The sequence below is a fragment of the Mastigoproctus giganteus genome, chromosome 11 (assembly GCF_048544385.1).
Source record: "Mastigoproctus giganteus isolate SK-2022 chromosome 11, ASM4854438v1, whole genome shotgun sequence".
NCBI lineage: Eukaryota > Metazoa > Arthropoda > Arachnida > Uropygi > Thelyphonidae > Mastigoproctus > Mastigoproctus giganteus.
Genome location: NC_143585.1, coordinates 25,287,969 through 25,301,802, shown reverse-complemented (window position 1 = coordinate 25,301,802; position 13,834 = coordinate 25,287,969). Strand labels below are relative to the sequence as shown.

The window sequence follows — 13,834 nt, the reverse complement described above, 5'->3', positions numbered from 1 at the left end:
TTTTGGCCTATTATACATTGAATAATACCATTTTTGTTGGCATAAAAATTTTAGTAGCTTCCAGAACAATTTCCTTAAACATTTCATTTCCTATTTAGTATTTGTATTTGTTAAAGTTGCCATAAACTTTAACAAATAATTTATAATGATATCTAAGACCACTGTAATCCTCCTTGTGGAAAATAAATTCTTCCCTTTCCCTTTGCAATATCCACTTCTTTCAACAGATTTCCCTGCAATACACTGTGATCATTGCTCGGCAGTGGTTCCTTTATTTGAAAATTCTTAATATTTAAGATCTTTACTGATAACCAGATCGAGAATATCCTTCCTATATGATACTCTAAGGTGCTGATATAAGAAACAGTCATCTAGCAGTTCCAGAACATCTTTACTGTTGGTGAGCAACCAATCCATAAGTTCAAGTCAGTCTCTAGAAAATTAATCTCCCATAATAAGACATTCTATGGGATTCTAAGTCTATTCCCCCTAGTATACACTGCATTTTCCATCTTCAAACCATATTCAAATTATGCATATCAGAATGATGCAGCTGGTTTTTCTGATATTCCAATGTCTCCAATTGTTGACTTAACCACTACCTCAAATTCGTCAAATTTCTTAACTATTAGTGGAGATTCATTCATCTGAATAAGGACAGATGGTGCAGAATCAATTAGATTATCTCTTCTAAGTGCAAGAACTGATGATGTTGCTGACCATTTTTAATTTCTTAAGGGACTAAAGGGTGTATCATTATTCATATGGAAATTAATTACTTAAAGCAAAAACGAACTGAGAACTCGGTCACGAAATATAGTGTCGAGCTAGAAAAATGCCGCGAGTGTCAAAATGTTATGTCAAGGTTTCATTTGCACATTTCTTTCCTTGAGGATATTTGTGTGCAACCTCAAATTGCTATATTCAGAGAAAGGGGTAATGAAATGGCAATTAAATCACCGATAGACACAAGCCAAATAGAAAAACTCGCCTAAATACCTATACCAGTATGCTAGGAGGGCAGTAAACAAAACCCCTTAAATTATAAATGAATTTTTGCGATATCATCATCTTCCGAAAATAAAACTAATGATTTCACTTAGGTTAGTCTTGGGCATGAAATAAATATGCCACCTACTTTTAATAATTAAATTTTTATCTATATATCAAATAAAACAATGACAGCCGTCTTTCAAAAGAAATATGCCAAAATGGGCCACAAGGAAGCTGAAAGATTTAATTGAAAACAAGAAGAAAAACATGGGACAGTTACAAACTATCGAGACACACTGATTCATATCGCAGGTATAAGAGTATTTGTAAACCACTGATGGAAAAAGACAGGTGAAAAAGAGAAATCATTGGCAATGAGAAATAAGAACGGAATGGAGTTCCATCCACATGGAACTCTATTCCGTTCAAAGATGACAATGCCTGGATACAGCCCAGACGAAATGGAAGATGAACTGAATAGTTACTTTTTAACGATCTTCATGACTGACAGTGCGTTTGAAGGAGGAGGAAATAGTGAAGAGGAATCAGCTTGTAAAATAAGGGACGGTAAACGCTTCTCAGTCGATCTCTGAGAAGCGTTCATCAGCAAAGACACAAGACTGAAGAAGAGTAATATCTGAAGTTGGTACTCGTGTACATTCCGAGCTAGGATTACAGGGAAGATATTCAGTAGATGGAGGATGGTAGCTGAAGGACCGGTTACCAAGGGTAGTTATAAATGGGCATTTTTCAGAGTGGACTAGAACAGCAAGTGGAATAATTAGGATCTGTGTTGGGACCCCGCTTGTTTTCTAATCTTCATTAATAATATTGATGAGGAAATACAGAAAAAGTTGTCAAAGTTTGCTGATGATCTAAAAAATTGGAGGGTGGGGGTCTGGAAATTTTTCAGGCCCAATGATTTGTAAAATGGCATTGAGGTATAACATTACGAGATGTAAGGTATTGAATTGAAGTAACTTATACTCTATGGGAGCGAGTTAAAGGTGCTTCAGGATGAAAGAACCAGGACATTCAAACACCAAATACTATTGACTTACATTATGAGCTGTACAAGAGCTTTGAATAGTTCTGCTATTTTGAAGCCAGCTGAAGAACCGTCGAAAGTGATAAATATTGCCGAAGGCAATCATGAAATTGCGAAATTGTTGGAGAGACTACCACTTTGGTTCAAAGTGGAGAGCAAATGAGCAGTTGATCAATGCATCTCTGTTAACTTTTTAAAAGTTTTTGAGAAGAGTTTCGCAGGAAATAGCTGGAAAAGTGGGGAAGTTGTCTTTGATTGGTTCACAACTATTATGCATCCGTACGCTCAATCACACTTGTGCAACAATTTTTGTAAACGGTGCAGCCTCTTTATTCGTTTGATATGGCTCAATGAGACCTCTTCTTTTCCTCGACTAAAGAGAGTAGAAACCATAAAAAATATTTTATTTCCGTCTTGTTTCGCATAGTGGTCTGAAACTAAAAATCTATTAAACTGACCACTAATGAAACCATTTTTCGAAAGTATACATTGACCCCAAGGATAGCATAGCCGTGAGAACAAACACTAACAGGAAATTTACGGATATCCTGTTAGTTTTTGTTGCAGTTATATAAAAATAAATATAAATGTAATGTATCTTTCTATTGTGTAATTCAATGTATCGTAAATGCTAAAAATATTCCGAGCAGTATTTCCTGTCACGATGTAGGAGGTTACCTGAACTACAAGGTTAAAGACTGCATCAAACGATAAGAAGGTCAAATGTGGTGTAAACGCCTTCTTTAAAGTGCATTAGATAGTATTCATGTCTCCTCTCCGTCTGTAATTACATTTCTTTTACGAGCATGTGTACCGAAATTAAATTCTGAACACGATGCGCAAGACCACACAAAAGTTACTTTCTTAAAATTCCGGTGGTTATGTCATGCGCATAGTATGACATCTATAGAAAAAGAGGTTACTTTATTCTTCTTTTTTTTACTTTAATGAATTTCAAAAGTGTGTTGGTAGTAATACAGCCAGCCTACGCTCTCAGTCAGCTACACGTTCAGCGTAAGAGTGTATAGTGACAGCTTGGAATCTGCCCAGCCCACCTGAACTTTAACAACTTAATTCATCTTTGTTTATACTTTTATTTGATTTAAGAATCTTTTTTGAACATAATTCGTAAATTTAAGTTAAAATAGAGGATAACTGTTTCTAATACGGCAACACTTATGAAGCAGGGGAAGTTTTATTCAAGCGACAATAATTTCAATGTGTGAATCCTGTGCATCCAAACAGCATTTTCAGAAGCGTGTGTGTGTGGATTACTCCTATACATCAAATAGATTATTAATAGAAATCGCATAATAAATAATGATATTTTTGTATTCAAATCTGCTGAGCACGGTCGCCTGAATCATTCATCACCACACCGCGTAGAAAAGACTCGAGTTCAAATCCCGTCAATGACGCAAGGAATTTTTTTGGGTCTTTTTCATAATGTGGCTGAGTTAGTAGGTCTCAAGCGAGGGTAGATGTTTTTCTCCCGAAAACTCGGGTTTTTCGTCCAGAAAACAGCAACTCGACCACAGAACAGACACAATTTATAGACATAATATACACGGTGCAATATGGTCTAAGTCACTAGTGCGCCTAAAACCCTGCTACTACAAAAACAACAACAACAGCCTAGGAAACGCGAAGTAATATAATGAAAGGTCACAAAAAATGACTGCTCCAATTACAGTTATTGCTTCATGAGTATAAACTGGCCACAAACGCTAAACCAGCAGCCAGTAAGATATTGACGGCATTCAGAAAAGATACCGTGAGAGAACGCACTGTCCAAAATTGGTTCGAACACTTCAAAAAGATCATTTGATGGCGTTCCCAGTGATGGACAACCGATCGCCATTAATGACGACGAACTAAAGGACATCATTGAATCCTTTTCAAGACCAACATGATTGCAGAAAGATTCAAAATGAGTGATGAAAGAATTCGTTTATATTTGCATCGAAAGGGAAAGGTGTGTACAACTGAAGAAACTGGATTCACAATAACTCACAGCCAACAACAGGCTCCAGAGACTATCAATTAGTTTGTCGCTGCTTTCGCGATATAATAATAATGAGCCATTTTTGGACCACTTGTTCATGTGCAACGAAAAATGGCTTAAGTCAGCAACACCAAAGGTTTTGGAGTTCCTGACCATCACTGGTTATTATCTAGAACTTGTGCTACACACATCGAAGCTCCCACTCCAATAACAGAGGATTTTTCCGTGTCTGGTAGAATACAGCTGTTATCGTTCATTACGAGCTCCTACCTCTATCCAAATGATCATAGGGGACAATAAAGTATTTTTGTTCCTTTTTTTACGCATGTTTTAATTCCAAATTAAAACCTGCACGAACTATTTTTGATCCCAAGATAACATATCGGCTCCCTTTTGACTTTTGATGACAACCGTAGTTCTTCCGGAACAATTTATAGCAGTAGGAAGCTAATACAAACACTAATCAAATTTAAAACTGCCTCAGTCTGCACATAGACACGAAAAAAAAAAAAAAAAAAAAAAATTGGAAATTTCGAGCCTCAGTGGTCAAATTACCTGTCTGTAAGTCTGAATTTTGTGGAACTTGATGACGTACAACTGCGTACTACAAAAGTGTCTAAAATACAAATCAGGCATTGTAATGCCGGTTCTAAGCACTACAATCAATGACACGACTCCAGTCGAAGAGAAGATACCTCCACATCCTTTAAACTTTGTGTTGGCATGATATATAAAATCCAATTTCTTTATTTTTTCAGGTACCAAATGTGCTTTCTTCTATGCATGACAGAAGTCACATGGCAGGCTTCAATCTCTGGTATATCTCCTTCTCAGGCCAATAACGACTTTCCAGATGCATCATCAGATTGCGCAATTCTGCTAAGAAGAAGTCACAGGGAAAAACGAACAGGATCTTCTCGTAGAGGATTTCTAGATATTATAAAACCGAGGTAAGCCTTCCTTCGAAAGGCAGTTGTCAATACACAACAGACATGGTGTAACACGATAACCTAAATAGTTCGGAGTTGTCAAAAGTATTAAAATTATTTGTATTAAGATGATAAAAATATACCAATGGTTTTAGCACTGAATTCTCTTTTGTTTTTATTTACTCGCAGTGGTTTCGATAGTGGAAGATCAAAGGAGGATTTCTGCATCCGATACACGGATATCAACCGAGCGTTAGCCGAAGCCAAAAGCGAGTTGAGTAGGTATTTCCTCATTTTTGTATATTTTGGATCCTAGTATAGCAACTAATAAATAAACAAACCCACACAACTAACTAAAAAACTTCTCATATTTTTAATGCCACACGATGAACGCCTGAAAAGACAAAATATTCTTCTTCTTCTATCCAGCCCTATTTCCAGATTTTCTTCGGGTGATGGCTAGGACAGATGCAATCAAAAATCATCTTCCCATCACCCTTCGGAACTTTTAATGTCGTACATGCTTCTTGATGCTGTCACAAGTTTTGGAATGCTTTTAGATCAAGTTTAATACACTGCTTGCCCAACAGTGATTTGGAGAATTCTACTTGCCCCGGAGTATAAACAGAAAATTTAGTTATTTTTATTTTTCTCAGAATTCTCCAAATCACTGCAACACCCTGTTGAATCGATCAGAACCAATATTCTTCAAGGTTTTCAACAACTTGTTGATGTAACAAAGCTGTGCTCAATTTCTGGAGTAACGTGGAGAGAGGATTGTGAAGAATAACAGGCCTTTACAGTTCATCCCACAGATGCTTGATGGGATTGAAATTCGTGGATTAGAATGTCTAGGGCAATTACTTGAAGTTTCCTTGTGTTCTTCAAATCATTCTTTTATACATTTGGCGCGGTGGATGGTTGCATTATCATCTGACACCTATGTCCATAGGGAAAAACGTGTAACATTGCTGAGTATACCTAATCTGCAATGATTTTGCGATCATAGTTCTCTCCGGTGGAATGAGGAGACCAGTGCCTCGTACGGTTTCGATATGCGCACTCCTTCCCCGATTTGGTACCTTGCAGGTGAAGCCATATTGTGACATTCTCGATAATTCTTCCAACACTGATACAAATTTTATGGAGCAGGACCTTGTGTTTTTCAGTGAGACAATGCTTCTGTCACAAAACTTGGTGCGACTTGGTTTGGTGATAATATAACACTGATGGACTGGCTCGATCTGAACCCAATCCAATGGAAACACTGTAAAGACGTGTAAAAACTCGTTCAAGTATGCTTGCTCAGTCAGTTATGTACTATAAATTAGTGGAAAGTTTCCCACGAAGATATACGTGCTGTATTAGTGTATATTTACAGGCCGAGGGAGGCCTTATACCGTCTTAAAAATCTATCTGTAAATTGAACTGTTTTCTCTTTGTATCCCAGTACTTTGGAAGGTAGTGTATTTACTGCGACACCCCAAAAGCATCCTATGAGAAAAGAGAAGGGGGATGCCCTCGTTTTTATTCAGATCTTGCCCTGCTTTTGCAGTTCTCCAGGTTGTGCGATCCTACTGTTAGATAAGACCTTGAAAGGATAAGCCTCTTGTAAAGGGGTATGGTAGGTTGAGAACTGAACGTCCCGAATGCAATCGGGTCAACGGTGATGACATTCTATTAGAGAAAAGAATGAGCAAGCCAAACAAAGATATGAATCTCTCTTTCTAGAAGCCTCGTTGCAGAAGGTCAATGCAGGTTGTTGGCATTTGTGTACTGTTAATCACTTCTCCTTTTAATCTGCAAACATCTACAACATTCATTGGACCAAGGCACCGGTTGTGCTCAAAAAAACCAAAAAATCTATTAGAAATAATACAAGACGGTAGGATTTGGATCTCTGCAGAAGATTCGAACCTCTGCCAGTACAGTTTTACTGACTTGGCCATGAAAAGAGCTCTATGATTACCGCATTATATTAAAACCTTGTTCGCCTAAACTGGTGCCTTCAGCTTTCGATGAAATAGTTTTTGAGTTTCGTGATCACTGACTGACCTAGTGTGTTCACCATGCCGACTTTTATCGAGAAAATGAAAAAGAATTGGTTCTTAGAGAACGGATATGGAAAAACATATACAATAATACCTACAATTTTAACAAACTCATAGTGGTCAATTCATTGTCATAATTGTAGTAGAGTTAATGTCAGTTCTGAAGGAATTTTACGCATTGTGTTCGGTCGTTATGAAACACAACACAAAAAAAAAAAAAAAAACTGATCTTTTATTAAGAAATATTATTCTCTAGAAATCGGCTGTCCTTATCAAGGTGCAATAAGAAGAGAATTGGATTATGTAAGCGCACATATCGTGTGCTTTTGTGGGTAGCCCCATGGTTATGATCATTGTCCATCTACACCTGGGTGTTAGGCGGGAGGAATTTTTATCGAATTTTGAAGGTATTTCAAGGTTCTAGCATTGTTAACAAATGTAACCAGTACTATTGACGCATTGGATCTATCTTCACTATGAGTCCTTAACCTTGCTTGCTTTTTTTAAAAAACTTGTAATCAACTGATTATCCAGCTAGAGAACGTTTGAGTACAAGTTTTTAAAAAAAGTAAGATATTGCTTTTTTCTAGTATCTTTCGAATTTAAGAAGATAGTTCTTGAAATTCATTTTCAAAACTTACAGCAGAGGCGTCGGAATCGTGAAAACCTACACATTACTGATCTACTTTGCTAACCATAATTATTAAAATAGTCGTCTTTATCATTCAGATAATGCGTCTAACTGATTTACTAATCGATAAATTCTAACTCCAAAAAAAAAAAAATTTTGGCTGTTGCCAAATCCATTGCTTTGAACCACACGTGCAATCTGAAACGAAGTCCTTTTAAAACTTTTTTTTGCAATAGACCAAAGACATGAAATATGTGTGGTGATGTGCGAACTGTACCCAAGGTGTTTCAGGGACTTTTGAAGTCTTGTCTGAATCGCGTTGAAAAATTGTGGGCGTGCGTTTTAATGAAGCAGGATGATCTGCCAGTAATAGATATCCCGGATGTTTCTCTATTTTCTTTGACCACAGTAGTCAAAGAAAACAGTTACCATAAAACTGACTGAGAATTCTGAGGCGGATTCCACTGTACATTGCCTGTTCCAAATCACCAAAACCCATTTTCTGCTACAGTCTTATAAAAAAATTCACAGCTCATTTTGTGAAAGAGTATTGTTTTAATTGAACAATCCTCGTAACAGGAAATGCGATTCTATTATTTAGTAACTTAAGAAATAACTATTGTAGTTATTGATACAGGATATCATATTTATTGCAGACTATCGACACCCTCTTAATATGAACACCTTGGAGCCTAATCCTCAAGACATTGATACTTCTGCTGTCCTGGTGTTGGAAACCACGAGGAAACTTGCCCAATGGTAAGTAGTAATCAATATAGCTTTGTGAGAAGCAATTAGACTATATACCCATCCAAAATAAAATGAATGTACCAATAGAAACGATCTGCTGCCCAGCGTGAAAATCAAGAGAGAAGAGAAGAAAAGGCTACATAGAAGGTTAAGCAGAATTTGGTTATTTTTTTATCATACAAGGGTATCCAAATCCATCGTTCCTCTCTCCCTTACTAGAACCAAAATTGTTCCTCTACTATCATTTCTTGTCCTCGCGGTATCACAGGGAATAATCACTATCTTCCTCACACTAGATGAAAAGACCTGAATTTGAATCCCGTTAATGACGAGAGTAATTTTTATGGGCCTTTTTTAACGTGGCTCAGTTAGTCGGTCTCAGACAGACTAGAGTTGCATACTCTTTTCTCCCGGAAGCTCGGATTTTTGGTCCAGCAAAAAAGACGAATCGACTACAGAACACACACAATTTAAAGACAATATATACGGCATGGCATAGCTTAAGCTTCTTAAAGGGCCTAAAACCCTATAAGAACATGCTATCATTTCCTGCATTCTTTCCATCAGACTTCTTTGTTCATTATCCTCAGTCTGTGTGCGAGTAGTATACTGATTATAATGAAACTTTTATGGGCTTTTTTTCACTCCTTGTCTCCAGCACCTCGGAAATTCTGTTGTTTTTTTTTTTTTTGTCCAGTAAAACAAGCAAATGGACTAGAAAACACTCAATTTGCAATCATAATACACATGTGCATACACACTCGGTGATCACCGAATTATGATTACCCCCATCCGTAATGGACTATGCCGCATAGCTCGCGGCAAAAAAACTCAAACAGATTCGTACGCTAGAGCAGTGGTAATTTGCATCTGGTCGTGCAAGTCAAAGTGATAAAAAAGCAGTTTTGGGACGTATTAAAGATATCGCGGAATTTCAAAAGGGCATGATTGTGGGAGCTCATGTGACGGGTGCTTCCATATCGAAAGAGTACTTCTCGGTTCACAGCACACTGTCGGTAAGGTGTACAAAGAATGGTGTCAAACGGATCAAACCACCTCCCGCCGACAGAACTGTAAAGGATTACGCAAGGTGGAGTTCGTGGTAAGGGAAGAGTGGAGCGCGTTGTACGAGCTCAATGGCAGGTCACTGTGCGATAGTTGACATGGCTATACAATATGGGGTATGCAAGAACAATATCCCAAATGACGATGAGCTGCACCCAGATGAATCATAATATCATATTAAAACTTATATAAAAAGAGTTCCCAGAGTCTGAGGCTCAAGAACACTAAAAAGATATATTGGTTTTAAAATTCCATTTCGGCCCTACTACAGGATAAATCAGGCACTGTGGTAGAATTACCGCCCCTGCCACCGGGAAGGAAGTATTCTACTATCTTTACAGCATAACTCACATAATATTTCTTTCTCAAGCTTTTGCATAAATATGACAACACATTATTTTAAAATTCAAATCACCGTCTCCCTAAAAATAATACTGACATATTTACACCACCTACGTGTACATGCTATGTAAATAAAATCCTTGTATAAATTAAAACTAACAATTTTAATAAACTCATGCACAATAAAATAAAATTTATAGACGGATCTCAGGAACTCTATGTATAAACTGGTACAAAGGCACAATAATTTTCTCTACTTTGAAAGAGCCTGGATAACCACCCTACTGAGAGAGAACCCACTTGTCGGAACAGCTCGCTTAAGTGACCATAATCCTCACGATGTAATTAAATATGAATGCTATCTTCAGCACTACCAGAAGAACAAGACTGATCTTGTATTAGTCTGACTCTCAGCCCGTGATCTGTTATCTGTTATAGTATCACGTAAGCCAAAGTCTGGCCATTTCTCTGTCTTCTGCATTACATGGACTTCAGGCATCACCGTATATAGGTAACCCATCCTTTACCGGACTCATTCCAAAATGCACGCCAGATCTTCCTGAATTCTACATAAAACCTCTTCTTTTCCTCTTTGAAATTTGATCTATATAACCTTTTTCGATCAGTGGGCCTGATCGAATTTCCAACAGTTTTCTTGAGTAATTTCGCTTTGTTGCATAACTGTAGCCATCTATTTAACTCAGACATATGGGATGCCAAAGCAGAAACCCAAGCCACACCCTTTCCTCATCGCTGATCATCGTCGACGGCGAATGCTGTGGTGTCAACAAGACGCTGGTTGAACACTGGAGGACTGGAAACGAGTGTCCAAATACCTGGTGCCAAACGCTGACGGACGCCTTCGTGTGTGGCGCAAGCAACACGGGCCCATAACCCACCGTGCATGGTGCCCACTATCCAGGCATGTGGAGGTGATTGATTAATATGGGGCATGTTTTGCTAGTAAGAAATGTTCTTGTTTATACTCCGGCACGACCACCAGGTCAGTGGAGTTTACAATAAATCAATCAATGCAAATGTTAATCGTATTTAGCAGTCACAGACTTAAACCCCGGTACACTCAAAGAGCGTATGCTACTGCACTCGCGCTCCTGACCACTCGGCTACGTCAAGAACTAGGATTCTTCAACACTTGGTGCGTATAGACCAACGTTTCATTGGTGAGGTCTTCCGGCAGCTCTTAGGAGACCATGTGCATCCTGCATGTTGCATTTTTCCCGGACAGAAACAGGATCTTCCAAGACGATAATGCGTCGTGTCATCGGGTTCACACTACACACGACTGGTTCGTGGAACACAGTGAAGATATCAGTCCTCTTGAATGGCTTCCAAATTTGATTGACCTATGGTATGTTTTGGAACGGGAAGTGAGGCGTATGAACACGCAACCATCATCTATTCCGACACTGGGGAAGGCAGATAATAATATTCTGTTTATACTCCGGGACGACCAAATGGCCAGAGGAGTTCACAAGATAAACAGAATACAAGAAACAGCACCGTATTGGGCAGTCACGGGCTTGAACCCCGGTCACTCAAGGCACGTGTACTTACGCACCCGCGCCCATGACCACTTGGCTACGGCGGTCGTGTCCCTACGGACGTCTTCAGATATCTACTTGAGTCACTGCCTTGGCGAATAATGGCTGTTTTCCGTGCGAATGGTGGCCCAACATGGTATTAGGTAGATGGTCAATCTTTTTATTTTTAGCGTGAACATTTTATTTTAGGCTGGGCATTATTTAAAACTAAATAATAAACACGGTGAAATTTCGTTCCTTTTTCATTTTCACAGCCCATTACTTTATAATCTGTGATTATTTTTGTATTTTGAGATTTGATATTTTTTTTATGAGTTTTTTCTTTATGGTTCGTAGGTTCAGGCTATCGCACGATGAGATAATGAATGGGCTACCGCTGATCGACACTTCTCGCACTGATATCTGGGATATTTGTCCAGCTTATGTGAAGCCACAGCCTTGTACCATGGAGCGCCATCGGTCAATGACAGCCCACTGTAATAACATGCAAAAGGCAATGTGGGGTGCTGCGCACACACCGTTTGTTCGATTCCTTCAGCCAGTCTACTCCAACGGTATTATTTAAAATTCGATTCTAATTAAGTTTAGACATTTCCAAAACTAGCTTCTAGATCTCAAATTGGTTTGTTGTTTTTTCAGGTAATAAATAAGTCAGAAATTCGAGTATTATTTGTTGTCTTAAAGGTATCGACGCATTTCGTGTATCTGTGGTAGATGGAGGTCCACTGCCCAATCCACGCCTGATTAGTGCGACCATTCACAAAGACTACGATATCCCGAACAGCGAGTTGTCTATTCTAATCATGTCTTGGGGACAGTTCATAGATCATGACCTCACTCTTGCCGCTCCACCAAGAGGTAAATATTTTCATTTTCATACTGTATTTTTTCCATATAGAAACTGAGGAAGTAAAATCCAAAGTACACTTAGAAACAAGAAAAAGGGGAAATTTAGGAGCATCCAGACCGAATGATTATTTCAGATGATGCTGTTTCGATGAATGCTCTCTGGCATACTACTTATTTGACAAATCCATTGCTTCAGTTGTTTCTGCTCAGTACTTGAGAGTATTTTGCGATGCATCGCATTTAGTCAAGTCCGAGAGTACAGAATAATGCAAGTGCATTAAATTCTGCTTGAAAATCAAAAAGACAGCTGCTGAAACGTGGCATAACGTGCACTTCGAGATGCAGCAATTAGCTGGTACCACTTTTTTGAGTGGTTTCGTCGTTTTAAAGTGAGAGAAATATGCCTGTAGAAAGCAATGAGCGTTCCGAATGCACTTCAACCAGCAGAAACAATGAATTCTGCTGGTTGAAGATATCACCCATCTTGACTGGCCTACAAATGCGCCTGGCTGAATACCTGTGGGATGTTTTGGAAAGGGAAGTGAGTAAATTTAGTGGGAAATAACGGGAGACTAACTATTCGTGAAATGGCTGAAGGGGCAAGCATTCCTTTTAGCGCATGACTGGCCATTTTAAACGAGGTACTCCATAAGTCAGAATAGCTTCCATATTTTATTTCCGGAAAATAAGACAAAAAAAACTTTAAAGACAAAATATTTGCGGCTTGTTTCTATTGACAAAATTTTCCATGGAGCATAAACAGACTAGGAAGGCACATGGTGTCCTGCCCATGATTTACAGTAGGGAGAAAGACGTCATTATTTCTCTTTACAAGGTAATGAGTGGAGAAGGTTAAGAGAAAAGAAACCAGACTGGTGACGAGTGCAAAGCGATCCATATAAGGACCGCTTAGGTGTGGACAACAAAGTTTTACAACTAGGAATCGAAGGGGAGACTTAACTGAGGTGTAAAAGACACTGAAAGGATTGAATAAAATGAATGGGGAAGGTCTGTTCTCATCATGGGTGAGACGCGAACTGGAAGAAATATTAACTCTCAGGGAATAAAAGAAGATTGGATAGCATAAAGTCCACCTATGGGCAGAAGGCTGTCGAACATTGGAAAAAGCTGCCTCCCAACGTAACAGAGGCAGTAAATCTAAGTTTAAAGAAGAATTGGACGATTACTTTGTGGGAATGAGGAATTATTATTATTTTTAACTTCATTCCCTCATCCTCCGGCGGGTACTGGTACCAAATGCATCGAATGGTTGGTTGCGTCAGGTTACTATTATTACGAGGGGTGATTATTTAATTCGCGGACTGGTGCAAGGTCTTATCTTAATTGTCATAATCTGAATCGTCTGTGGATTTCTTCTTCTAGAAAATCCCTCCCTTGAACTTTACACACTTTTGCCACCGTCGTACCCATGCATTAAATGCTTCTTGTAAACCATTTTTCGAAAGACTGCGAAGTGCTTTCGTTGTGGTTCTGCGAGCATCGTTGAGTTGGAAGTGAAACGCTTGCCTTTCAGAGCTTTCTTCAGACGTAGAAACAAGAAGAAATCACACGGGGTCTGACATTTTCTTGGAGAAACCACTTCACACCG

At 38.6% G+C, this 13,834-nt stretch overlaps 1 protein-coding gene across 1 annotated transcript in view; it reads left to right on the top strand.

The window, feature by feature from the left end:
• The window catches only part of LOC150077814 (salivary peroxidase/catechol oxidase-like), a 106,032-nt gene that overhangs the window by 66,480 nt on the left and 25,718 nt on the right, over window positions 1-13,834 (top strand). Inside the window, exons 2-6 of the mRNA XM_090384369.1 lie at window positions 4,805-4,996; window positions 5,165-5,253; window positions 8,314-8,416; window positions 11,713-11,930; window positions 12,061-12,234. Coding sequence (XP_090240495.1) covers window positions 4,805-4,996; window positions 5,165-5,253; window positions 8,314-8,416; window positions 11,713-11,930; window positions 12,061-12,234 — 776 coding nt within the window. The remainder of the gene's footprint in view (window positions 1-4,804; window positions 4,997-5,164; window positions 5,254-8,313; window positions 8,417-11,712; window positions 11,931-12,060; window positions 12,235-13,834) is intronic.